The sequence below is a fragment of the Artibeus jamaicensis genome, unplaced genomic scaffold, assembly GCF_021234435.1.
Source record: "Artibeus jamaicensis isolate MK-2021 breed Jamaican fruit bat unplaced genomic scaffold, CSHL_Jam_final contig_887, whole genome shotgun sequence".
NCBI lineage: Eukaryota > Metazoa > Chordata > Mammalia > Chiroptera > Phyllostomidae > Artibeus > Artibeus jamaicensis.
The window spans coordinates 121,934-148,704 of record NW_026522003.1 but is presented as its reverse complement, the minus strand read 5'-3'; the positions used below and the strand labels follow the sequence as shown (position 1 = coordinate 148,704).

The window sequence follows — 26,771 nt, the reverse complement described above, 5'->3', positions numbered from 1 at the left end:
GTCATCTTTGAGTTTATTGACCACATTATACAGCTGTGCAAGCCACAATCCTGGAACCACTGAATATGTTATATTTCAAGGCAAAAAGAACTTTTGAATATATAATTCAGGTCATGGGCCTTAAAATAGCTTACCATACCCCGGATTATCTGGGAAGGGCCAATCTAATCACAGGAGTCCTTAAAATCAGATAACTTTCTCTACTGAAGTCAGGCAGGTGGCAGAAGGGTAGGTCAGAGATTCAAACTGTGAGAAGGACTTGGCTTGACGTAGCTGGCTTAGAGATGGAGGGGCCAGGGCCTCAGTCCTACAGCTGTGCTGGGGAGAAATTATCCTGTACTGTCAGGTTCTTCTTGCTGTACTAATAATGAAATTAACATGACACAGATTAGCAGAGGAAAATCAAATTGAAGTTTAATAACGTGTATACCTCCTATATACATGGGGGAGCCCCAGGAAGACTGAATTAACTTGCCAATAGGGTGGATGCCATCACCTTGTCATACCACATCAGCTGAAGGTGGAGATGTTGGCCAGGGAGAATCAGTTATGGGAGGTTACCAGGAAAAGCACAGTAAACAAAGGTAAGGTCGTCGTGCAGAGTTCAGTCCAGGGCCTCCTCCACTGATAGTGAAGGCAGGCTGGTATAGTGAGATAAACAGCCTTAAAGATGGAGGCTTCCCTTACGAATGTAAATGTCCTTTACAGAGAGTAACTTACTCTTGGTTTCCAGAGCTTCTCCCAAGTCGGTTGGCTCTTAAAATTAGTCAGCCTAAAATAATCAATATTCCAAACAGGCATATGTTGGGGTTGCGAACTCTGCTCCCCTCCCACCATCAGGAGCTGAGTTCTGAATGAGCGTGGAAGTAGACTGTCACACTTCAGGAAGAGAGGCTGTCCTGCCCCACCTTGTGTTTGGTGTCGGGAACTCTGAGTGGAGAATCCCATCGTGCCCTGCTGGACTTCTGACCCGCAGAAACTGTGAGACAGGTGGGTGTTGTGTTAAACTACTATTCCAGCCAATGAGATGCAGTCGGAAATGTGAGGTGCACTTTCAGGAGGTCTCCTTAAAGAAAAGGGGTGTGGCCTTTCTTTTCTTTTTACTCCTTCCTGGGGCTGTAAGGCTCACCATATAATGGCTGAAATCAAGGAGCCATCCTGTCAGGAGGTGATGGGATACAGACGGTAAGTAAACACAGGGAAGGGAAATTGGTCTGTGATGCTCATAAAACTACTACAATATTCTGATTTATAAGAAAGATGTACTTGGCCATTCAGATGTCCAAAATATATTTCTCATATATATTTGGTCTTCTTCCACAATTCTGGGATCACAGTTCCTGAAAGCCGTGGAATTTCCTAAGTGTTGAGACCGAAAAAGGTGTCTTCTGTTATTTAATGAAGTGACTTTGGAAAGCACTTAGAGATGGGGGCTGGTTGTCGATGGAGTCAACTAAAGGATGGTTGGAACTTTCAGTCCCATCACACACTCATCCCACCTTTGGGGAGGGGAACGGGGCTAGAAGTTGAATCAACTGCCGATGATCTAATTAAACGTGCCTCTGTAATGAAGCCTTCATAAAATCCCAAAAGGACAGGGTTCAGACAGCTTCCGGGTTGGTGAGCACGTGATCTGAGGGAGTAGCACCTGGAGAGGGTATGGAATCTCCGTGCCCTTTCCCTGGGCCTTGCTCTGTGCATCTCTTCCATATGGCTGTTCCTGAGTCTTTTATAATAAACTGGTGATGTAGCAAGTAACATGGTTCTCTGAGTTCTATGAGCCTCTCTAGCAAAGTAATTGAACCCAAGGAGGGGGTGACAAGGGAAAAATTCTGAGACAGTCTAAATTAAAGCTACAGTGCCAGAGAGTGAGGGAAAGAGACAGTGCAATTCCTGTTAATTGCTGTATGACAAAAGACTGCTCACATTCTTGTACATCTGTTGGAATTTAGGATTGATTTCCAGATAGCTATTTCTGTGATTATTCAAGAGAGAATAGTGGGGCACCATCAAACCCCAGGAGCCTTCGTTTCTTCTTTGCACTTGAGCTTTACAGATTCTTGCACCCCTTCCAGAACTAGCCCCTCTTCGCCTTCCCCAAGTCCTTTGTGCAGAGTGAACGTAAATTCTTTCAGAATGAGCTTACAGCTTTCTCCCCCATACCCGATGTAAAAAACACTTGCAAAACTCCTGGACGTCAGACATGTTAACTTTTGTACTTAGCCATGCAGTGGTTTAGATTCCACACCCGGAGACCAGTTGTTGACATCCAGTCATTGTCTTCTTCCTCTTCCTCTTCCTCTTCCTCCTCTTCTTCTTCTTCTTGCAATGGCCTAATAAATCCTTTCTTTTGAAAAACCCAACTAGGGAAGTTAAAATTTTTTATTTTACCACTGGAACCCAGCCAGTCAATCTGAGGCACAGGGAACAGCCTGGACTTGAAACTGGTGTTTGAACTGAGTTGCCAAGGACAGGGGCTCGCTGGAACCTCCAATCTATAGGCAGTTGATCGGAAGTACATTTAACAGCCTGGGTTTTCTGCTGGGGTCTGAAGTGAAGAGGGTTGGGGCGTAGGGCGAATCCTTAACCTGTGGAATCTGATGCAAAATCCAGGCAGGTAGTGTCAGAACTGTGTTGAATTGAGTCAAAATCTTGGACGTCCTGCCGGTGTCTGAGCATTGCTCGGTATTTTGTGGAAAGCACTCCCTCCCGTCCACACACGCACATTAGAATTGAATACAGGGACCCAAAAGCACTGCCATACATCCCTGGACTCTGTCTGTAGATTCTTCTATATGAGACAGAAATAATCTTCTACCTTATGTAAGCCATTCTTATTTTGGGCTTTACTGTTATTGTAATCTCATTTTAATTAGTAGGTAATACAGAGGCTCCCTTTCCCAAGAGATGAAGGATCAAGTTTGAGCAGCAAGCAGTTATCTGTCAGGCTTTCTTTCTTCCTAGCTGTAATATATGGCCAGATGGTGCCAATCAGTCTCTTTCACTCTTGGTACGGTTCCAATGTTTTTCTGGAATTACTCACAGCTCTCTGTATCCACCCCTCTCTGCTTACACAGACAAGGAGAAGTAAGTGTACCTTATGAATAGTTAAAATACCTACTATATTTATACTCTTCTATTTATCAAAATTAACTAAAAATATCCAATATATTCATTATGCTTCACTCAGCATATGAATGGCCTTTTTGTATGCTTCATAGTGACTGTTTTCTTTTGGAGTATCACTAGAGTCATAAATTTTAAAAAATCACCTTGTTCCAATTAAGTACATTATTTTCCTTTTGATTACCAAATTGCCACAGAATGGGAGTCTTTAAAATTGGTCCCCTTTCCTTCTCACTCTCCCCTATTCATTTAGAAAAGTATCCTTGCTTATTGTCATCAACAACATGTTCCAGGCCTAGAATTATTTGAGACATGGAGCTATTCTCCAAGGAACCCTGGGTCCTTTTAAAGGTGAATAATGTTTGAGATAAAGATCCAGGTGCTAAGAATGCCCGTCAGAATTTCTCCTAATGTTGTTTCTATGCTACTTTAGTGATAGTTTGAAAAATTGTTTCTTTTGAAAACCACAAATTTACATTGATATTTCCTACTTAACTCAAGCATTACTAAATCCTTTTTTTATTTGACTCTAATGTACAGTTGTATAGTTTCTACAACATACCTGGTGGTATTCTGACTTAAATTCTAATGGCATCTTCTGTCTTGAGTGATCTGATAATGTCTCATCAACCATAATTCTCTAGTTGCTTTATTGATTGAGTCACCCATGCTGGGCCAATGGGACAGGGAGGTAAGAGAGGTTATAATACTGGCAGGAGATTGGTTGAAGGGATGAATGATTGGATTCACGGTAATAGAAAGTTTAAGACAGCACAGATCAGGAGAGAGAAGAGAGGTGGTGGGACAGTCTAGAACAGGTTCGCTGCAGGTAACTGAGAGCTGGGGGAGGGAGGTGGTGGTCAGAGCAGGGGGCGATCGAAGTGCAGACTGCAAAGGTGGAACTCTTTTAGAAGGTGGCCGTGGGCATTGATGGGTTCCATGCCTGGACATTTACACTTGCCCACATGTGACCTTCTACCTACAGCTGCCCAAGGAAGTGCCATATACCTGCTCTCAGCTGGTACAAACAAACATACACACCCCATGTCTCAGCTGGAGAAGTGAGAGCCAGAGTCCATTTGGAACCTGGTACAGATGAACACCCAGGTTCACTGCCTGCTAGTTGCCCCAATGTACATGAAAAATGTGTACCTTACTCAGGCTGATCACTTGTTCCCTTCCTGTCCTATCAGCTATAGGCTCTGGGCTGCTCAGTGGCCCTCCCCACACTTGTACTGGTGGCTGAGCCTCCCTCCGTAGTCCATATGGGCTGGCTCAGATCCCGACTGTGCTGGCCGACATCCACGATGCTGGCACTCCTCACAGGAAGGAGCCTGCAGGGCATGCTGAGCCTGGTCCATCTGGGCCCTTGTGGGGGCCTGTCAGGCTCACCTGTCCACCTGTTTCCAAGTAGCTCTGAGCTAGAAGCTGGGGGTGGGGTGGAAGAAGGAAGAGCAAAGTTTGCAAAGTATGGCAGGGCTCTTTACCTGCCAAATCCTGCCCTCATCCCAGGGCTACACACAAAGAGATGCAGTGAGAGACTGAGGCATTTGGGAAGGGGGAGGGGCTAAGAGGAGCCAGGTCTGGGGACACCACAGCTCTGCTCATTACCTTAGGTGTTTGGTAATGGGACAGAGCTGTGGAGCCAGGTCTGGGGACAACACAGCTCTGCACATTACCTTAGGTGTTTGGTACAGCGTCCCATGCAAGAAGGTGAAATACAAGCAGCCAAAGGGAACCTCTCTCTGACCTCAAAGATGTTGCTTTGGGGGCAGGAGAGGGCATAGGCCAGAGATCAGGGGCTAGATTCCTGTCCTTGAAAGGCATGAACTCTCAGAGTGGAAAGATGAGGAAGCCAGAGAAGCTTGAATATTTCCAGCCACCCAGGAGGTTCCCTCGACGTAGGCGCAGAGATACCCGGTCCCCAGGATCCAGGGGCAGTAGCACAGAGCTGGTGGCTGCCTCTCGGGTCACGTCAGGGTCATTGGCAAAGGCTGAGATAACAGGCCAGGTGTTCAGCATCAAGCTCACCTGGGAAAGAAACCTAGTTAGCATGTCTCCCCAGACCTTGTCCTAGGACCCCATGTTTCTGAGGACTGCCCTTCTTCTCCCCAGCCCCAGAGGGATACTCTAGAATCTGGGAACCTGGAGCTCATGCACTCTCCTGGGAGTGCTGAGGGGTGGTCAGTGTTGGACTCTGCAGGTCCTCCACATTCTGCTAGGCAGGCCCCCTCCTCCCTCTCTCCTGGGCCCCCCGGGACACAGGCCAGTGAAGGGTCTGCCTAGGATTCAGCTGGGCTTCACTTATTTCTCCCCCCAACCTGGGACAGGGCCTAGCACTCAGATCACCTGGACGGTCTGGCGGTTGTACACCTTCACCACGTGGAACCGGAAGCTGTAGACACCCCGGACAGGGGCCACGAAGGAGCCTGAGGCCCGATCAAAGCCACCGCCCTCGTTCACCAAGACCTGGGGGAAGCAGACTCTGCTGAGTGGGCTGGGGGCACCTGGGGCTCAGGGAAACTGCTGGGCTGGGAGATGGGACAGTGAGTACGGAGCTACCAACAGGAGGAATGCACAGATTCAAAAGAAGTACTGAGAAAAGGCAAGGAGGAGTATGGGTAGGAGTGCAGGGAAAGGAGATGGGCAGTGGGATTGGGGGCAACTGGCCACAGCACAGTGGGCTTAGATTTGATCCAGGCTCTTGTAGGGCAGGGGGTTACCTGGTCAAAGTAGATGGCCCCATTGGTGCCGTTGCCGATCTCCCCTGCTGGCTCATGGTGGTGGCTGCGGACTGCAGCAAATGCCACTCTTCCAGGGGGTGCTTCTCCCAGAGCTGCTCCTCCGGGTCCCCCTGCAGCAGCTCTGCCTGGCTCACAGACCACCAGGCATTCGCCCTCCAGGAGGACAGGCTCTGCTCCCTCCTGGGCCCATGCGGTCCCCAGGGCCAGAATCATCAGGGCCATGGACAATCTGGAGTTGAGTGTGAGACCTGATAGCCAGAGACGTGGTAGCCAGTGCTGCTTTGCTCCCAGCATGGCTGAGCGGCTCTGACTCACAAGTCCTCCTGTCTTCTTGTCCGCCTTTCTGATCCTTTCAGTTTCTGCTCTTCCTCAGACTCTCAACTCTCCTAACCCTGCTTCTCAGCCTTCTCACGGCATCTCACTGTCACCTGGTCTCAGCGTCTCCCTCTCCATACCTCTCTGTGTACCACAACTCTGTCCTGTTTCTCACTCCTGCTGTCGCTGCAGTTCCCTCCTCCTTGGCAGGGCACAAAATGACAGCAGTTGGGCTCTGGGAGGGAGAGGAGAGATGCAGCAGCCCGATAGGAGGGCTACAGCCAGAATCCCAGGGCAGCCCCTGGGGAGAGTACTGAAGGCTGGAACTGGGACCACCGAGATAGGGTGTGTGTGCGTATGTGCACAACACAGCTCCTATCGCCCTTCCCCTCATTCCTCCCCTCTTCGAAGTCCCTCACACGTCTACAGCACTCTGAGTGGCATGTTTTCCATTGTTAAAAAGGAAAGCCCTTGTCTTTCTCCAACAATTGTTTTGGTAGGAATGTGCTTGGGTCAGTCATTTTTCCTCCTTGGCCTTCCAATAGCGTAAAAGGGACTGGATTAGTCAGTCCCTTTAAGGCTTTCTTCACTTCTGACTATTATGAGTGGTTCCTGTTTTCCGGGAACTTCGGGGAATGGGCAAGAACCCAAAGGAATCCAAAGCGGTAGTAGCGAGACCCAGTGAACTGCGGGAAAGTGGGCGGGGCCGAGATTGGGGGAGGGGCCGAGAGCTGGGAAGGGGGGGTGGGCGTGCCGTGGGGCGCAGTGCGGGCCCAGACCGGGGGAGGAGCTCGGCTGACTCCGCCCCCGGCCAGGAAGTGACTCCAAAAACAGTTCGAGATGTGAAGAGAGGTCCCCGTTGGGTGAGAAATCCGGCAAGGCCCGCCCAGATTCGAGCCCCTCCACCCCCCAATCTTTCTCCGCTCGGTCCGGGCCGGGGGCGCAGGAGAAGTTGGGGGCCGACGTACACCTAGAGACACCGGCTGGCGCGGACGCAACGGGTGGCCGAGGCGGGTAGAGGTGGAAGTCCGAGGCCTCCGCGCAGTGCGTGGCCGGGGGCGGCGGCCGCCAGAAGCTGTAGGCGGGGCTCGGTCAGGCCCCTGGGCCCCGGGTGGAGCGCGTGGAGCAACCTAGGGGGTGGCAGCGGGCGCGGAGGGAAGGGGAGGGGAGATGAGAGTGGCTAGAACCTTGGAAATGGCAGGCGAGGGACTCCAGAGTACAGCGCAGTTCAAGCTTTGGTGAGGATCCATTTTAAAGAGGACGTCTTCGACCTTGTGATTGCAGAGCCCCCCGAGGAGAGGGACTCTCTAGTCACCCGTCCACCCTTTTTGGACCCAGACCAAGCTGGAGCCGCCCCCTCTCCCGCCCCCCCTCTCCTGCTCAGGCCTGTGGTCATCCTTTTACAAAGCCCAGACGCCCATCCCAGAGAGACAGCCTTGTTTATCGATGACGTCCTCTTTGGAGAGAAGGCCCATGCCCCTTTAATCTGACATTCTCTTTCCACCCCCAAGATGGCCCTAAATCTCCTGGGTTGTTTATCAGATTTGTAACTAGGTGCGACCTGTTGGTAGCTGATGTAGCCCAAGAGACCAAGATTTGGTTTGAGGGGATGGCGAGGCTCTGAGCTGTCTTTCCTCCTTCCAGGTCTGGGTAGCCAAGCAGCCATGCCTACCTGGGGGGCCGGCTCCCCGTGCCCTGACCGCTTTGCCGTGTCTGCGGAGGCGGAGGACAAGGTGCGGGAGCAGCAACCCCATGTGGAGCGCATCTTCCGCGTGGGGATGGGCGTCCTCCCGAAGGACTGTCCTCAGAACCCTCACATCTGGCTGCAGCTGGAGGGCCCCAAGGAAAACGTCAGCAGAGCCAAGGTGAACGCCCCCTTCCTGACCCTTCTGGGAACAATGACTCTCTCCCCCTCTCAGAGGCCTGGGAGAAGAGGTCTGGGAAGGATCTCCACCATTGCTGGTCTCATGGCAACCTCAGTGGCCCTGGGCTGTGAGACACGCTCCAACTTTGTATTTGTTTGGAGTTTTGGTTTTATTTCTGCTGTGATGACCTAGGTTCTGTCAGGGATTGGAGACAAGTGATTCATTTCAGATGAGCAAGTGCTCTTTGGGACAGTAGAGAAAAACCCGGTTGCGCAAGCAGGCCCCACCAAGGAATTCACTGTATAGAGGCTCTGCTTGGGTTCCAGTACAGCTCTGCTGCCTACCAGCGCTGTGACCTGAGTTCCAGTTCCCTTGTCTATAAAATGTGCGTAATAGCAGTGCCCGCCTCTTTGGGCTTATTGTGAATGAGATAAAGCGTGAGCTCAGTCAGAGATGGAAATAGTGATAATTATGATGAGAATACACAACACACACATATAAATATTTAGAGAGACAGTCCTGTAACTAATTAATTATGGTTGTATCTTAATGTCAGTCAAGTTCTAAATGGAAATACTAACCATGGCTGTCAGCTAGAAAGGAAAGGAAGTGAGATTCTTGACCCCTGTTTAACCCTCACCTTTGTCAGGATCTGTGGGGCTCCATTGTCTGCTGAAGTGTCCTGGAGCTCAGGGGAGGGCAGTGAGCTTGAAGATTCTAGCAGCCTCCTTTTTCCTACCTTTCCCTTTTCCCCCCCTAGGAGTACCTGAAGGGTCTCTGCAGCCCGGAGCTGCAGGATGAAATCCACTACCCACCAAAACTGCACTGTATCTTCCTGGGGGCCCAGGGCCTCTTTCTTGATTGTCTGGCTTGGAGCACATCAGCCCACCTGGTACCTGGGGCACCCGGCTCACTGATGGTCAGTGGCCTGACGGAGGCCTTCGTCATGGCTCAGAGCCGAGTGGAGGAGCTGGTAGAGCGGCTGAGCTGGGACTTCCAGCCAGGGCCGTCTGCTGGAGCCTCTCAGTGTGCCGGAATGCTGAGAGACTTCTGTGCCCTGCTGCAGCCCCAGGGTGATACCCACCGAGAGGCCCTGCTGCAGCTGCCCCTAGCTGTCCAGGAGGAACTGCTGAGCCTGGTGCAAGAGGCATCCAGGGGGCAGGGGCCCCAAGGGCTTCCTTCCTGGGAGTGGGGGAACCCAGGCCTGCTGGGTGCTCCACACCAGGGAGTCAGAGCTCCTCTGAGTGAAGGCAGGAGGTCCCTAGACACTGGGCCTAAAGGGTGGCAAGAGTCAAGGGGAGAGAGACATGCTATGGAGAAGCAGGGAGGGAAGCAGGGTGGTCCCAGGGAGATGGATTTGGGATGGAAGGAGCTGCCTGGGGCAGAGGCCTGGGAGAGAGAAGTGACCTCCAGGTCACAGTTAGGGGGAGGAGAGGCAGGGCAGGAAGGGCTCCTGAAGGGGAAGGCCCTGGGGAAGGAGGGGATGCCTCAGGAAAGAGGAAGGTTCTGTGTACAGGGTGAGCCTCCTGGTGCCCAGGGTCCCTGTCAGAAGGCAGCCCAGCTTCGGGGAGCCTCTCTCCTCCAGCGGCTCCACAATGGGGAAGCCTCACCTCCCAGAGTGCCTAGCCCCCCGCCTGCACCTGAACCCCCGTGGTATTGTGGAGACCGAGGAGACAGGGGAGACAAGCAGCAGGTTGTGGCTCGAGGTCGGGGGTCTCCATGGAAACGAGGCACCCGGGGGGGCAACTTGGTGACTGGCACACAGCGTTTCCAGGAGGCCCTACAGGACCCTTTTACCCTGTGCCTTGCCAATGTACCTGGCCAGCCAGACCTCCGTCATATTGTCATTGATGGCAGCAACGTGGCCATGGTGTGAGTACCAGGCGGGGCTGAGGGTCCAGGGGAGGGGGATGAGATGGGCAGTATTGTTCACCTTGGGGACATGTGCTGAGGGGTGAGCATCCCAGCCAGGCTGCCAGGTCCTCTGCTGGGGCCCCAGAGCGCTGACCCCTTCCACTGCAGGCACGGCCTCCAGCACTACTTCTCCAGCCGGGGCATTGCCATCGCTGTGCAGTACTTCTGGGACCGTGGCCATCGGGACATCACTGTCTTTGTGCCTCAGTGGCGCTTCAGTAAGGATGCCAAGGTCAGAGGTGAGTTGGACCTTGTCTTTTTTGTGTCCTGGGATAGACCCTGCATCTACCTTGAGGATAACTGCGTTGTGTTCTTCTGTTTCTAGAGGGTCACTTCCTGCAAAAGCTCTACTCTCTTAGTCTGCTCTCCCTCACTCCCTCCCGAGTCATGGATGGCAAGAGGATCTCCTCCTATGATGACAGGTACTTGCTGCTTTCCTGGACCCTTCAAGGAGCTCAGTGGGAGAAAGAAGGAGAGCCAGAAGCTTCTGACCCTTTGCACTGTTTCTAAGCCCGGGGATTGAGCGCAGGGCCAGTTAGTCCACCGCGTGCCTCTATGACTGGGCCGCAGGTGAGGTGAGATGGACGGTAGACAACTGTACTTGCCCATTCATCATTCATTTTTCTTTCACCAAACTAAGTAATGCTTTGCATTTATATAGTGCCTTACTGTCTAGAGCATACTAGTTGAATGGTAGGATGGGAAAGCTGGTGACACGAATAGCGGACAAATGCCGTCTTACAACCTAAATTTCCAAACAAGTGGAGAAATTCCCCAGCATTCTGGGAAAAACAGAGTCAGTGTTCCAAATACCAAGTCAAATGAAGAAATACAATCCATGCATAGTAACATAAAACAAAGTGTAAATAAAACATGGTATAATAGAGAGATCACTGGACCTGGAATTTGATGATCTGACTTGGAGCTCCAAGTTGCCCATAGACTCTGACTGTGGACCAGTCTGTTCAGGGTCCTCTTCCATTTATTTGTGCTCCCTGTAACCCTCTAAAGAACATAAGCTGTGTGCTTTTCTCACTCAGGGTGCGAGGCAAGAATACAGTGATAGCACTGAACTGTTCATGAATCCGATCAGGTGAGGCAGAGGGTTTTGTCTCTGTGGTATGGAAATGGAGCCGAGGGTAAGGGTGGTTACCTCTCTTGGCAACATCTACTAAGTGGCAAAAGAAAAATGAGAATTTAAAGGTGTGTCCTGGGATAGACCCTGCTCGACTGTTCCTTGCAGGTAATTGCGTTGTGCTCCTGTTTCTAGAGGGTCACTTCCTCTGGAAACGGGGTGGGAAATGGGCAGATTTTAAAAGCTAATTAACCAATTAAAAATGTTTACAATGAAAGTTCTTTATTCTCTTAGTATTTCCAGTTTTAAATAAAAAACTAGTTTCCATACCACAGTGATTATATATTTTATCTTTTCAAGTACTTAACTTTTTCTCCCTAACAAGTGGACGGTATTCCACAAAAAGGCAGTTCCCTTTGTCCCAGTGCTATCGTTTTATGTCTAGATTTCACCGATTATCTAAGATGTGGAAGTTTCTTTTTGTACCAGCATTCACGTAGAACTGAAGCTGAAGGCTGAGTCATTTGCTATGAATTTTAAGGGCGTGTGTGTGTAGCTGCGTAGGTCCTGATAGGCTGACAGCACAACACCAACTTGGAGTTTTGCCTAGTTACAGTGACTGACAGTCGTGCACAGCACAGGCGTGGTGGGTGAATACCGCCGAACAACATGTGCTGTAACACGGTACTGGTAAATGTGCTTAGCCTGAAAATGCCATTTGCATATTATATGATACTCTAAGCAATTGTACATCATAGCCCTAATCTGTTTCCCGGACAGAAACTCAGAATCCGGTATCTGTCACTCCAAATCCTCGATACCACAATGTCTTCCAAATACTGACTGCCCACTTACTGCTAGGTGTGTGGCTTTCAGAAAGAGGTGGGAATGTTGGGAATTTTATTTCAAAGAGCCAAAAGAAACTATAAACCAACCACTTAAGTAACCTGGAGGAAGGGGAAACTGCTTCTGGCTGGGGTTTTGTGGGAAGGGAGAGATTAGTGTTTTTCGATGCTAGAGAAGGATATGGGTTGGTGTGGATCTCTGGGTTTTTAAATGTGTTTAAAAAGATTCTCACCCACCTCTTCATGAGCCCTCCTCCAGTTCCATGGAATCAGGATTACTCAGGTGGAGCCCAGGCATCCGTTTTTTAAAAGTTACTCTTGTGAATCTGTTCATCAGTGGAGTTTGGGGTCACTTTCCAGATGGAGGAATAGTTTGGGAAATGTGAAGTCAGAGAGCATGTTTGAAGAACAGGATGTAATCTGATCATTGATTTGGCACTAAATGAGAGTACCTTTGGGAATACCGGGAGAGATAAGGCCATAAAGGGGACTGGATCAAGGTTCCAGAGGGGTTTGGCTGCCAGGCCTGGGCATGTGACTTTCTTCGGGAAGTCAAGGGCAAGTATAGAAGAATGTTGTATGGCTGCCGAGCATGTCGCCCTTTGGGGGAGGGCAGGAGAAACTGGAAGGTGGTAAATGGCAGGGGCAGGGACCCCCTAATCAGTGTCTCAGATGCAGTGTCTGAATAGCTAAGGTGGTAGTGGTGGAACTGGAATGGAAGGGGACAGAATGGAAGGCTCTTCAGAGGAAAAACATGGTGGATTTGTGACTGTAGGGTAGGAGAATACAAAACCAGGGCTAGATCTTACTGTCCTCCCAATGAAGCACTAAGTATTGGGTGGAGGATTGTGGTGAGTGGAGGGCATGTCCTTGGGATTCCACACTGCATTCATCTTTGTTTTCTCTCTAACCCATGACACTCGTATCCAGTCTGTCTCCTGGTGGCTGGGTCAGGATGAGGGGGGCAGGGAGGGGTAGATCTCCATCACCAGAAGTAGGTCATGGGAGTTGATAGCACTCTTTGGGGTTGAGGCTTTGGAGAATTCCAGAATATTGTGGTTTCCGAGACAGGTTCATGGTGAAGCTGGCTGAAGAGACCGATGGGATCATTGTCTCCAATGACCAGTTCCGGGATCTGGCGGAGGAGTCCGAGAAGTGGATGGCGATCATCAGAGAGCGGTGAGGGGCGTCCCTGGGAAAAGGGCTCGGACTCAGACCTTTCTCTAAAACTGGTTCTGCTCTGCCACTGGGTGAGGACTCTAGAAATGGCCGTGACACTGGCTTGAAGGATGGTGGCTTACAGCTGCTGGTGGGGTTAGTCTCAGCTGTTTGGGACATGAGCAGGGGCCCCTCTGTGACCATTATTACATTTTCTGTCCCCATCCAGCCTGCTGCCCTTCACCTTCGTGGGAAACCTCTTCATGGTCCCTGATGACCCACTGGGGCGAAATGGCCCCATGCTGGATGAGTTTCTGAAGAAGCCAGTCAGGTAATGCCCCAGTCTGTCCTAGGCAGCCCCCAGCCCTGGCCCCCTTTCTGCAGGGGCCTTGCAGGCCTGGAGACTTGGGACAAGTGTGATCTCAATCTGGGCTGGCTTAATTCTGTGGTGGTTTAGGTTGCCTTGGGCTTGGCCCTAACTGCTTCCCTGGAAACCCTGACACAGACCCTCCAATCTGAGAGGGAAGCTCCTGTTTCCTGTTTCCCCTAGTCAGTGTTTGCTGGACTTATTTGGAACATGGTTGCTTTTACTTATAGCCACTTGTATTCAGCACTCCCTCTGCTGGGCCGTTAAGTAAGTGAGTAATTTATTAGACATGAACTAGATTAAAATAGTGGCAGGGTTCACTTTCCTGGTTTCAAAGGAACCTCCCCTCTCCCCTTCAGGAGTGGGTTGATACTGCCACTTAGTGGTCAGCTCGGGGAACTTCAGAGCTAGGAGCAGGCAGGGCAGTTGAGAGCAGTGGAATGGGGGGAGGCCCACTGAGCTCTAACTTCTCTCCAGGATGTACATCAGCTCCTCTCTTCTCTCTGCTTCTACTCAGGGCACAGGGGTCTTCCAAGGCTCAGAATCCTTCCAGGGGCTTCACAGAACACAGTAATCAGCAGCAGGGGAGAGAAGAAGAGGAAAAAGGCAGTGGTGGCATTCGGAAGACCCGGGAGACAGAGAGGCTTCGGCGCCAGCTGCTGGAAGTGTTTTGGGGCCAGGACCACAAGGTGGACTTCATCCTACAGCGGGAGCCCTACTGCCGGGACATCAACCAGCTCTCTGAGGCCCTGCTCAGTCTCAACTTCTGAGCCTCACCGGCCCGAGTGGCTGCCTCCCCATCAGCATCGGCCTTGCCCAGCGTAGCCTCTTCTGTGCGGATCCCCACGATGCTCAGATCCTGACCCAGACCCACTCTGAGTTGGTGCCTCGGGTCAGGGAAGGACTGAGGAAGAGCATTTTAATGCTCTTGCCTGGGGCACTTTGGGGACAGGTCCATAAAGTGACCCGATCTCCTCTTGAGGCAGAACCTCAACCAGCTCTCAAGAGGTTCTGTTCAGCTCCAACTCCTTAACCGTAGCACAGAGTTTCTGTAGGGAGTGGGGGCTGCCGGAAAGGGTAGGTCCTGGAGATTGGGACTGCCAGCTCCTCCTTGAAGCTGAGTTGGGGGTGGAGGCTGGAGTGGGCAGGAGGGGAATGAAACAGCTGGCAAGAAAGCTGAGCCTTTCCTACCCCCAGCTGCTGCCAGAGGACGGATGCTTCCCAGGCCTGGCAGGGCTCCTGGGAGCCTTGAAGGGAATGCTGGGCCCTGGAAAGGCTAGTGTCACAGGGTCTGGGTCACAGTGGTGCAGCAGGGAGCTGGTGGGAAAGGTAGAGGGAGACTTGGCTTCTGGTCTCAGCTCTGCCTGTCTGTGACCTTGGTTGAGCTACTGGGCCTTTACTTCTGTCTTTAAATCAGATGTAAAAATGCCTGTTGGGAGAAATGAGAACATGGAGGAGGGCTCTTTGGAGGAAAAGTACTTGGACCAAGTCTCAGGTGTGTCTGTCTGTGACTGCACAGGCTTCCAAACCAAAACCTCACTTTCAGAGAACTGAGGGTCCTCTGTCCCCAGGGCCTGTGCCCTAGATTTTAACATTGCACCCTCACAATGTGCCCTATAATGGCTGCGTCCCTTTTGGGCAACCCCCAAATCCACATTTACAAAACAGTTAGTTAGGGGTGACTGTTTGCATTACCAGAATACTCTCAGGGTTCCTCTAAATGGCAGCTCTCCTGTTGCATTCGTGTTTGTTTACAGATTGACGAATGTGTCAGAAAGTCCCCTGTTCAGTGCACGCGTGGTGTTGCGAACTCAATGGAAGCCATGCTCTGCAATGACAATGTGATCTAACCCTAGCGTTTTCTCTACAGAACACATGTTGCATAAAGTGAGGCCCACTTCTGCTTTGTGTGTGAGTATATATATACATATATATATATATACATGGGGGGTTATACAAGTTGTATGTAGATGAGCTAATTATCTGGAAAATGAAAACTGAGGAATTATTAGAATACAGAGATTCAGACCAACTGCTGTTCCATTGGAACATTCTGCCCTGATTCCTACAGGTCATTGTCCTGTATCTGACTGAAGTCTTATGCCAGGGGACTGACTCCTTCCAAGTAGTCCTTCCTCTAGTGCAGCCCCTATTCGTGCTTCTGCCCTTGAGGCTGGTCATTTCTCTAGGAACAATGCAGGGCTGGCCAACTCTCCTAGAGTCCAAGACTGGATAAAGAGGAGGGACAGGATCCTTTTCAGGCTCTGGTTTCTGCTCCCTGAGCAGCACCGGGAGCTGAAGGCTGCCACCCCAGTTCCTCATTCCAGCAACTAGTGGGAGCTGAGTGGTGATGGAGGGTCTCTGGGTCCTGGTTTGTGCCCCTCCTCCCTGTTATGGTGTGTACTGCTAGACCTACTCAGGGAGGCAGGTAACAGGGACTCCAAGTCCCCTTGGAAGAAAGGTGATTGGTTAATACGGCCCCAGTTGGGGGGCTAGAGGAACTACTGGTCAAGTTGTGGCAGGTATCAGGGTAGGGGAAAAGGGAGAGGGTCTTAAATGAACACTTGGGATTTCTTTTTACCTATTAGGGTTGTTTGTAGTTTTTGGTACGTTCCTTGCCCCTTTTAGTTTCAGTGGTGGTGGGTGTGAAGTAGACCAGAGGTTTCTTTCCTTTTGTGCCTGGGACTCTGGTTGACTTGAGTGGCCTCAATCAGATGTGAGGCCAGTCTGAAGCTTCTTACAGAGTTGTTAGCTTACTCCTGCAGCTTGTTGAACTGGGACCATTGTGTGATTGCTTTATTAATTCACTGCCATTCAGCAACGGACTGAAGGCTGTCCTAGACTTGGGTCTCACCTCTTTCTCTGCTGGCATCCCAATGGTACCATGTGAACAAGTATGCAGGGTGACCACAGAACCCACCAGAAATGGATCATCACCTCTCTTGTCTTCCAGTGTCTGCCATTATCATAACCTCATACACCAAATTTGTTACCAGCTCTTTGGAGAGAACAAAGAGAGGTAATTCCTATTGTAACTTTAAGAACCCCACATAGGGGGGTCTTGTAGGGTGACACTCCTTGAAATAAATTCAAGGAGAATCTAGGCTAAAGAGATCAGCCAAAAGCAATGAGATAACTTATCTTTATTGCCTAAACGGTAGAGCATTCACTACATAGCAAAAGAGAAATGGGGCAGGAATGGGTCGTGTAGGGATACCGAACTTGGAGACTTTCTCAAGGAGTTGAAGACGTTACGGTCCCAACCTGGTGAGACTGCAACCTTGAAACAGTGGACAGTCAAGGTGCAGCAACAGAATAATGAGAAAGGACAAGGAGGAGAGGAATCCCCAAGAACCAGATGGGTTCACGTGGCAAGCAGAGTACCTCATCCTCCTCAGTCCCTACCTAGGAAGCCTCTGTTGAGGGCCAGGCTGTGGGCCCTGCCGTGAACTTTGTCGCTTAGGCTATGACTTCCTTCAGTGCAGCCCCCAGCTCTGGGAAGGAATACTGGTAGCCAGTGGCCAGTGTCCGCCGTGGGATCACCTTCTGGCCCTCCAGCAGCATGATGGCACGTTCTCGCCCAAAGACAGCTTGCACAATGGTGCTAGGGAGAGGGATGAAGGCTGGGCGGCCTAGGGCTGTGCCCAAGGCCTGAGCAAACTCAGCATTTGTAGTGCTATAGGCTGGAGCTACGCCGTTCAGGACACCCTGCACATGGCTGGCTTCAATGGCATGGGCCAGGATTCCTGCCAGGTCCCCAATGTGAATCCAGGGGAAGAACTGTTGCCCCGAGCCGATGGGGCCCCCCAGGCCCAGGCGGAAAGGTAGCAGCATGTGACCAATGGCACCGCCCCCACGGCCCAGCACAACCCCTAGAACAGGCAAGAAGGATGGTACAGGGGGACCCCTCAGCCTCCAGGCAGCCTCACTGTTCCTTCCATTTCCCCTTCCTCACTCTTTTCCCATGCTGGCTTAGCCCTGTAGCAGTCCAGGGGTATGGCTGTCTTGAGGACTTCCCATCCTCTTATCTGCAGGTTGTCCAGAAGTGGCATCCTCAACTCAGTAAGCTCTGCCCCCCCTACCCCCCAACTCCCTCAGGAGAGAGGACATTCCAATGCCACCTGCTAGGTAGGCCCCGTGTTCTCACCAGAGCGTACCACCACCTGGCGTGTAGAATCTCCAGGAAGCCTGGCTGCAGCTTCCCATTTGGTTACGAGGTTGGAGAAGAAGTCAAAATCTCCTCCTGGGCTGTCCTCATCATACTCAGCAGTCAGGCTGGGCTGGTAGTAAGCTGCGGTGGAAGAGCATCTGTTTGCCCTGGCTGGCCTTGGTCCTGACTGGTCCTTTGCAGTGAAGGGCCCCCTTAGCCTAACCCACCTTGGCCCTTGGGATCTTCCCATGGGATGGATCTGTGGATATTTTTCCCTTGAGTGACACCATTAGTTGACCTGTTCCTGCCCTGGAGTAACTTACCTTTTGCTGTAGGGCTGATAGAGTGTTGTGAATAAATAAATACATGAGTGCCAGGCTGAGTTTTAATCTCAGCTCCACTGGTTTAACTACAACTTTAGGCAAGTTACCTCTCTGCAAAATCTGTACATCTTTAAAAGGGGAACAATAGCCTACCTCAGACTTCATGTGAGGATTAAATGCTGTAATATGTGTAAAACACTCAGTGGCTGGTATTTATGCTGAAATGGTTTGCAATTATTTGGTCCCAAAGGTGAAATACAAGAACCAGAAATTCTATTCCTAAAGAACTTTGCTGTGAGAAGCAAGGGACCAGGGAGTAGGTGGAATTTTTCCTGGCACTGGGGCAGCACCATTCTATCCTCTTTCTCTGAGGGTCCCTGTTTCTCAGTGAAAGTACACAAAGGTCAGGAGAAAGATGCAAGGGTCAGGGCCTAGGAAGACTTCTGGGCATGTATACCTCGAAGGGCCTGAGCTACCTCTTCACTGTGTATTTTCCCAGGGGGTTAACGTAAGGGGCTGGTGATTTGGGGCATACCTACACCAGTGACTAAGATCCAGGCCTGGGGGGGTTGTGGGGCCTTGGTGATGGCTCTAGCCAGCAGGTGGGTGGTCTCCAAGCGGCTACTGAGAACCTCTTTTTGGAAGGCTTCATTCCACCTGCAGGAGAAGTGGGAAATAAGCCAATAAATATGTGTATGCACATATCCCTTCCTCTCCCTTTCCTGGGGGCTTGTCCATTTCTAGTAAAACCCTGCACGGTGGACAGTTTAGAGAAAGTGTCCATCTCTCCCAGAAAGGGAAAAGGCATATCCTTTTTGGGCATCCTGAGTTATAAGGGAGGACTATAGTCAAGTGGCTGAGTGGGTTGGAGGGAGGGTGGATTTGGAGGCGTGGGGCAGGGTGAGTAATCGAGGATCAGGTAGCTCCATTCTTCACATCTCAGGTTTCATCAGAGTTGTTCCTCTTCTGCTGCTCTAGAGGATATCAGTTTTAGGGTCCAGCAGCAACTGACCTTCGAAGAGGGTTGAGGATGTTCTCTCCAGCCAGGTTGACTGCAGCATCGCAGCTGGGCAGCCCCGACGTAGCGAGCTCATCCTGTCAGAGAAAAGTTCAGTGCCAACCTATCCCTGCGCCGCCAAATCAGGCCTCCCCCAACCCACTAGCTTCCAGAGGGTGGACATACCCACGTGATCCGACCTGGCCCGGGCTTTCGGGAGACCAGAGTCACTTCATGGCCTCTGGCTTTCAGCAGCTGGATTAGGGCTGTCCCAATGAAGCCCGTCCCTCCACCTGATCAGAAAATACAAGTTGTTTACCCTCCGGTCTGGGGTTCCTACCGTTCCCACGTGTGGCCCCGTCTTCTGGTGCTATCCCATTTGACCCCAGATTTCTCCCCTCTCGGCCCCGTCCCTGTGACACACAAGTGACACAGGTCATAGGGATTTGGGAGATTCGGCTTCAGTTAGGAGGACAAAGCCAAGCTGCCGGTGCACGAGACAGTCCCCTGCACCAGAGTTCACTTAGTCCTTAACCTCTGATTCAATCTTTTTTCCATAAACCCGCTTCACCATAGCAACCAGGACCTCACCCACGAGCACCCGCATAGCAACCAGGACCCAACGCGCCTACGCAGAGATGAAACACCCCCTTCCCCGCCGGGCATGCGTCCTTCATGCGGTGAGCTCCAATTGGGAAGTAGGCAGGTTTGAGACTGGGCGTGGCTCTACCCGATGACCCGGAAGAATTCACAGCAAAGGCGGCTTGTGTAAGTATTTCACCGGAAGGTGTTGGCTGGCCTGTGTGTGAGTGTGTGGGGGAGGGAGGGGAGAGAGGCACCTGTCTGCAAGGAGGTTGGCGGAAGGGCTGAAATCGGGGTGGTGGGATTGATTCAGAGTCCAGAAAAGAAGGGGAGGAAGCGGAAAAATGAGGGCTTTAGTGCAGAAAAACACCCTTAACCAAATGCCTGAAGCTGTTCGAACCGCCAAATCCTTAGGGTCCATTCATCTTGGTGGCTCAGTAATCCAAAAGTATCTGTCCACGGTTACAATGGATTTCTGTTTAACCAGGCTTTTATTTTTTTTTCTTGTTCTGGTCCCTTCCTATAGGCATATAAACATACTGTGTCCTCTAATGGCCTCTCCGTCTTCTTCCTTGCCAAACTTCTAAATGATGGCTGTCCATTTTCTAATTCCTAATTCACTGTCGTCTGGCCCCGATTTTGTCATTCATTGCTTTTCTAGTCAAGATCACCAGTTCCCGTGTGTCACCAAATTGAATGCCTACTTTTAAGCCATTTTTTCTTGAACTCGGTATCACTGGATATGTGCTGACTCCCCCCCCCCCCCCCTTTGGAAATGCTCATTTCTTGACATCAGTGAGATCAGTGAGAACTACACTCTTCTGGCTTTTTCTCTTAGCTCTTTTCAGTCTGTTGCTTGCTTAGCCACCTCTATAAGCTTTTAAAATGTTGGTATTCCTCAAAGCTGGGTCCTATGACCTACTTCTCTTCCCTCTATGCACTTACGCCCAAGCATCTTTGTTGGTAAACTCAGTTACCAGTTTTTCAAGGAAGACTTGCCAAATCTCCTGTGCAACTTGAATCTCTCCTATGAGCTCCTGGCTCCTATAAAAACTTCCCACTGAACATCTGTTCTTGAATGTCTGAAACCCTGTTGATGTCACTTACTAAATATCACCCATCTATTTATCTCTGCCACCACCACTCTCCTCCAAGATATTATCAAAATTTTTGTGTAGATTTCTGCAATAGTTTCCTAACAGGTTTTCCTGCTTCTGCTTGTTTCTCCTCTCTGAAGTCTGCACATTGCAAACTGAACGATCTTTTAAGAACAAGCGGGAGGAACATTTTGGAGGCATATATCCTAAAAAAGCCCTTCAATTGCAAAGTTCCTGGATATGCTGGATAAAATTTAACACATCTCTATTTAAATACATTTGTGAGCTAGCTGGAAAACAAAGGAAAGCCCCAGAGATCAAAAACAAAGTGTGACTTAAGACTTGAGGCCACTTTGTGATTGGTTGTCAGTTTCAGTAACCCAGAGGCATGGGTGACAGGAGATGATGCCTGGGACCCAAGCAAAATTGGGAATGAGACTCATGTGTAAAGTTCTTGGTGGTCTGTGTCCACTTAGTATCAAAGAACATGATTAGGAAACTTGTTTCTATAGGCTTGGCTCTTGGGTAGTATTTGCTGTAAAACAAGAACAAATTAGGCTTTTCTGAGAAGTTGTATCCATTGGCCTGCCCTGATAGAATTTTGGTGTTTGAACTCACTGTTACCTACCTGCTTGGCCTAAGGAGCCCTAAGCCAAGTTTTCAACTTAAGAGTTCCAGATAGGAGCCAATGTAAACCCTAGGTTTCACAGGATCTCTCTCATTAGATAAAATCCTGCCAACCATCAGCACACAATCCAAAATTATAAAACATGGGAAACAGACTACTCTGGGGAGGAGTCAGCAGAGTTTGACCAAAAAGGATTTCAGATATTAGAATTTCGAGATATAGAATATAAAACTTACAAGTTTAAAACATTTAAAAGGGGAGGAGACATTAAAAACATGAGAGATAAGATACTATAAAAAATTATAGCAGAATTGATAAAGAACCAATTCAAACTCCTAACAAAAGCATGTTGATTGAAGTTTAAAAATTCATCAGATGAGTTTAAGCAGTGGGGAATAGATTTATCATTGGTTAAGAGGATTAACAAGATATGAAGAAATTACCCATAATGCAGCACAGAGAGATAAAGAGGTAGAGAATATGAAAGAGAAGGTAAGAGACAGGGAAGATAAAGTGAGAGAGTCTAACTGTTCTATTTGTCATTCCAAATGAGAGGAGATGGAGAAGGAGGGGGAGAAAATATTTGAAGGTTATCTTTACAAAGTAATGAAAGATAATGAATACTCAGATTCAGTAAGTAAAATAAATCTCAAGTAGAATAAATAAAAACAAGTTTATGCCTAGTCACATCATAATAAAGCTATAAAAGACAAAGAAGAGATTTTAAAAGCAGTCAGAAAGAAAACAGCTTATCTATAAAGAAATAACAAGTAGATAGGCAACTGACATCTCAGCCGCAACCATATAAACCAGTAGTACAATACAATAGTACCTTCAAATGCTAGCAGAAAATAATTGCCAACCTAGAATTGTTTGTCTACAAACTGGTATTCAAGAAAGAAGGTTAAAACAAGGATACTTTTAGACAAGCAAAAAATGAGATTTTATTATCTTCAGACTTCTAATCTTTGTCAGGAAAAAAATAAAATTATCTCGAAAGGAAGGTATGGTATGTGATAGAATAATCCAAATGTTAGTAAAGAAATGGGTAAATATAAATGAATATTGACCATATGAAGCAACAACCATAATATATAATTTATGGGTAAAAATGAAAAGAGAACTTAATATTAGTCACCAATAATGGATAAGTATGTGAGTGCAGCTGAATTGTTGGGGAAAGGATAATCATACTAAATAATAGTAAACTGTTATACATATATATATATATATATATATATTTAATTTTATTTAGTTATTTTTCAAGTACAGTTTTTTGTCTGTTTCTCCCATCCCAGCCTCCCCCGCCCCGTGCTCCCCACCTCCCTCCCATTTCCAGCCCCCTTAGTTCTCATCCCTGTGTCCTTCCTATTTGTTCCTCCAAATCCCTCCCCTTTTCCTCCCTTAAATTCCCTTCCTTCTCCCCTCTGGTCACTGTCCCCTTGTTCTCTATTTCAGTGTCTTTGTTTTTATTCAGCTTGCTTGTTTTGTTAAGTATATATTTAAAAAATTAAGGGCAGTCCTGGCCAGGTGGCTCAGTTGGAGCGTTGTCCCATACACTAAAAGTTTGCAAGTTTAATCCCTAGTCAGGGCCATACCGGTCCTGGGAGGAGTACACAGGGGACTTTGATTTCTTTCTTTTCTTTTTTAAAAGTATTTTATTTATTTATTTTTAGAGAGAGGGGAAGGGAGGAAGAAAGAGTGGGAGAGAAACATGGATGTGTGAGAGACATAACAATTGGTTGCCTCTCGCACACCCCCAACTGGGGACCTGGCCTTTAACCCAGGCATGTGCCCTGAATGGGAATTGAACTGGCAACACTTCAGTTCGCAGGCTGGTGCTCAATCCACTGAGGCACACTAGCCAGGGCTGATTTCTAATTTCTTATGCTAAGTGGTGGGTATGTGAGCATTCATGCACTTTGTTTTTCTTTGTGTTTTTGGATGTCTGAAATGTCTTATAATAAATAAAAATATATAATGGATTTAAAGCTTATAGTTGGATCTCAGAGGTGCAGCAACATAACTTTATTTTTTATAATTGAACGTAAATTATTCATGAACATTTCTCCTTCATAATGGAATAAACTTAAACTCACCTAACCCAAGTAACTTTATCATTTCTAGTTTAAAATTTCTCAGTTAACTCATTTTCTTTTGAGTAAATTCTTAGCCTTTCAGAGTGCCATATGCCACTCTCCTTTTCCTTCTCTCAGCTAGGACCTGGGTGTAGGAGGCCCTGCGGTCCAGGCACTGTGGTCTAGTTCTCAGTGCCTGCTCAGAAGAATCTTGTCTTTTTTGGCTTTTAGAAGTTGCCTGCTGACACCTAAGGCACAGCTGGTTAGGCCAGGTCTTTGGGCCAGTGTTTTGATACTGATACCCATGCTTCTGAGTATCATACCTTTTTCTTTTGATGCTCATGGTCCCTTCCTTGATCTCAGTGTTCCAGAGCCTTCTCTGGGGCACCAAAGAACACTTGACTGGTCTTTGGGCCAACAACATGGAATGTACAGGTGTTGGTTAGTCTCCCCTCAGGCTCATCTCTTGATTATCTGCCTCAGGCACTGCCCAGGCACCTTGCTGCAGTCTGGCAGTGTCTGTTATATGTTGCTGTTAAATTATCTCAAAACTTAGTGGTTTGAACCAATAATGTTTATTATATCACATGCTTTCTGTGGGTTAGGAATCTGGGAGCAGCTTAGCTGGGTGGTTATGACTCATGGTTTCTCATGAGGTTATGGTCAAGATAGCAGCTAAAGCTGCAGTTATCTGAAGACTTGGAGGATCCTTTTCCAAAATGGCTCACTCACATGGCTGTTGGTGGGGGGCCACGTTTCTTGTTGGTTATCAGTAGGAGACCTCAATTTCTGGACTTCCGCCAGAAGGAGGCATAGATGGAAACATTGTGCCTTCTCCCACAACCAAGTCTAAAAACAACAAAGTTTTAGTAACAAAAAAATGCAGCTAAACCACAGAAAATTGAACAATATGGGAGTCCGACGACAACAAACCACTTAGCCAGGCAAAAAAGTGGAGTGGGTCAGGCAAAAAAGATCCCCTGACCCAAGGGCGCAGGCAGCCAAGGGCAGATCTCAGGTGTAGGGTAGCGACGGACGGACCCAGGGAAGGTGCAAGGTGGCAGGCTGACTGCGGTCACACATTTGTGTGCAGATAAACGGGCAAAGGAGTGAGCACTGAGACAGACTGGGCAGGCCCCAGTGGTGGGGAGGAGCAGAGGGGACCACTATTGCTCTCTCTCTGAGCCCACCCCCACATACAGTGTCTCAAACCAGCAACCCCAGCAACCTGGGTAGCCCCACCCTGGTGAACACCTAAGGCTCCTCTCCTCATACATAACAGCCTCCAACAGATCAAAACATGGCTCAAGAAGAACTCAGAACCTCAGAACCAATAAATCTAAGCAAACAAGAAATTGCCGAACTATCAGAGGCACAATTCAAAACACTGGTGATCAGGATGCTCACAGAACTGGTTGATTTTAGTCACAAATTAGAGGAACATATGAAGGCTAAACTAATTGAAATGAAGGGAAATGTGCAGGAAAGCAATAGTGAATGAAAGTAAACTGGCTCAAATCAAGGGAGTGAACCAGAAAGAAGGAAAAAATGACCAAACAGAAAAATATGAAGAAACAAGAATTCAAAAAAAAGAGGAGAGGCTAAGGGACCTCCAGGACATCTTTAAATGCTCCAACATCCGAATTATAGGGGTACCAGAAGGGGAAGAGGAACAGCCACAAGTGGAATACTTATTTGAACAAATACTAAAAGAGAACTTCCCCAATCCAGCAAAGGAAATAGACTTCCAGGAAATCCAGGAAGCACAGAGAGTCCCAAAGAAATTGGACCCAAGAAAGACCACACCAAGGCACATCATAATTACATTAGCCAAGATGAAAATGAAGGAGAGAATCCTAGAAGCAGCAAGAGCTAAGGGGACAGTCACCTACAAAGGAGTTCCCATCCTACTATCAGCTGATTTCTCAAAAGAGACCTTACAGGCAAGAAGGGGCTGGAAAGAAGTATTCCAAGCCATGAAATCCAAAGACCTACATCTAAGATTGCTCTATCCAGCAATGCTTTCATTTAGAATGGAAGGACAGAGAAAGTGCTTCTCAGATAAGGTCAAGCTAAAGGAGTTCATCATCACCAATCTTTTATTATATGAAATGTTAAAGGGACTTATCTAAGAAAAAGAAGATGAAAATATGAACGGTGAAAGGACAGCAAATTTACAGTTATCAACAACCACACCTAAAACAAAAGCAAACTAAGAGGACAGCTAGATCAGTAGCGAACCATAGAAATGATCACATGAAGGGTTAGCAACAGGTGAGTGGGAGAAGGAGAAGGGTGGAGAAGGTACAGAAAATAAGTAGCATAGACTGTAGATAGAAAATAGGGGGGAGGGCAAGAATAGTAGGGGAAACATAGAATCTAAAGAACTTGAGACACGTGGTCATAAACTAAAAGGGGGGGATGGTGGGGGAGGGGGTGTGCAGGGTGGAGGGGAATGAAGGGGGGAAATAGAACAACTGTAATGGCATAATCAATAAAATATATTTTTAAAAAAAGACCTCAATTTCTTACCACATAAACCTCTTCATAAGGCTGCTTGATGTCCTTATGACATGGAAGTTGGCTTCCCTGGTGCCAGTGATCTAACAAAGTGAGAATGAGGAGGAAGTCTCAATGCCCTTACTGACCAACCTAGTCTAAGAAGTTACATACAATTACTGTATATATGTTAGAAGTGAGTCACTAGGTCCAAGGGGAGAGGAATTTGGCTCTAATTCTTGAAGGGAGGAATGTTAAAGAATTTTTGGACTATATTTTAATAGCATCACAAGTTCTTTGGGGTAATTAGGGCTTCTTTGCAAGGCTCGCAGCCTCTTGGCAATGCCTGGGAATGGTGGCACAATCCTGTTATTTTCAGATACCCCTTCTGCTACTCTGGGTTGAGCCTCAATCTTCTACCTCTCTAGCTGGGTTCCTTCTCAGAGAACCCAGGCAGCATTTATAATCTAGTTTTGTTCTCTCCAGATCTCTTCTAGTTGCTCCCCCAGCCCAGGAAAAGCTGTGTGATGGAAAACTGCTCTAATGTCATACATATCCTGTTTCTTTTCTACTTAAAAAAAAAATTCTTACCTGAGGATATGCTTTTTATTCATTTTAGAGAGAGAGGAAGGGGGTGAGGGTAGAGAGAAAGAGCAAAAAAAGAAAGAGAAGAGAAAAAAAAAGAAAAAAGATAAAGGAAAGCAGAAGAGAGAAACACCAATTGCTGCCTCCTGTATGCACCTGGACTGAGGATTGAACCCACAACTTTTTGGTGTATGGGATGAAGCTCCAAACAGCTGAGCTACCCAGCCAGAACTCTTTTCTATTCTTTGATTATAGAACAGATTGTATGCTCAGTCTTCCAAGATCCAGCTAGTTGGAACACTTAAATATTTTCTTCTCTCATCAAAACCTTGCTTTTACAAGTGACTCTCCTATTTTCCAAGCTATTATTTAGGTATGGAACAAAATAACTTTATTTTGAGATTCAAAGCTAAGGCTTATCTT

The 26,771-nt window shown here is 48.4% G+C and overlaps 3 protein-coding genes across 10 annotated transcripts; 1 reads left to right on the top strand and 2 right to left on the bottom strand.

The window, feature by feature from the left end:
* Positions 1 to 427: 427 nt before the first annotated feature.
* CBLN3 (cerebellin 3 precursor) lies at positions 428 to 6,999 on the bottom strand. 2 transcript variants are annotated; one of them, XM_037129336.2, is made up of 4 exons: positions 5,850 to 6,999; positions 5,476 to 5,595; positions 5,044 to 5,157; positions 428 to 4,554 (listed from the first exon to the last, which is right to left on the bottom strand). In XM_037129336.2, exons 1-4 carry the CDS (start codon positions 6,162 to 6,164, stop codon positions 4,447 to 4,449), a joined length of 657 nt encoding a protein of 218 aa, XP_036985231.1. In that variant the 5' UTR covers positions 6,165 to 6,999; the 3' UTR covers positions 428 to 4,446. The 2 variants fall into 2 exon arrangements, with proteins under 2 accessions (XP_036985231.1, XP_036985232.1); XM_037129337.2 differs by having other exon boundaries at positions 428 to 5,157.
* Positions 6,968 to 15,313, top strand: KHNYN (KH and NYN domain containing). 5 transcript variants are annotated; one of them, XM_037129328.2, is made up of 8 exons: positions 6,968 to 7,048; positions 7,830 to 8,050; positions 8,811 to 9,922; positions 10,073 to 10,203; positions 10,290 to 10,386; positions 12,956 to 13,063; positions 13,272 to 13,373; positions 13,927 to 15,313. In XM_037129328.2, the coding sequence occupies exons 2-8, from the start codon at positions 7,850 to 7,852 to the stop codon at positions 14,177 to 14,179; spliced, it is 2,004 nt and encodes a 667-aa protein (XP_036985223.2). In that variant the 5' UTR covers positions 6,968 to 7,048; positions 7,830 to 7,849; the 3' UTR covers positions 14,180 to 15,313. The 5 variants fall into 5 exon arrangements, with proteins under 5 accessions (XP_036985223.2, XP_036985219.2, XP_036985222.2 ...); XM_037129324.2 differs by having other exon boundaries at positions 7,021 to 7,195; XM_037129327.2 differs by having other exon boundaries at positions 7,021 to 7,205.
* Positions 15,314 to 16,537: 1,224 nt separating this feature from the next.
* On the bottom strand, positions 16,538 to 19,598 carry SDR39U1 (short chain dehydrogenase/reductase family 39U member 1). Of its 3 annotated transcripts, none has more exons than XM_037129330.2 (6): positions 19,508 to 19,598; positions 19,066 to 19,172; positions 18,895 to 18,977; positions 18,418 to 18,539; positions 17,557 to 17,700; positions 16,538 to 17,281 (listed from the first exon to the last, which is right to left on the bottom strand). In XM_037129330.2, exons 1-6 carry the CDS (start codon positions 19,554 to 19,556, stop codon positions 16,869 to 16,871), a joined length of 918 nt encoding a protein of 305 aa, XP_036985225.1. In that variant the 5' UTR covers positions 19,557 to 19,598; the 3' UTR covers positions 16,538 to 16,868. The 3 variants fall into 3 exon arrangements, with proteins under 3 accessions (XP_036985225.1, XP_036985226.1, XP_036985227.1); XM_037129331.2 differs by having other exon boundaries at positions 19,471 to 19,565; XM_037129332.2 differs by lacking the exons at positions 18,418 to 18,539; positions 19,066 to 19,172; positions 19,508 to 19,598 and having other exon boundaries at positions 18,895 to 18,976.
* Positions 19,599 to 26,771: the final 7,173 nt, after the last annotated feature.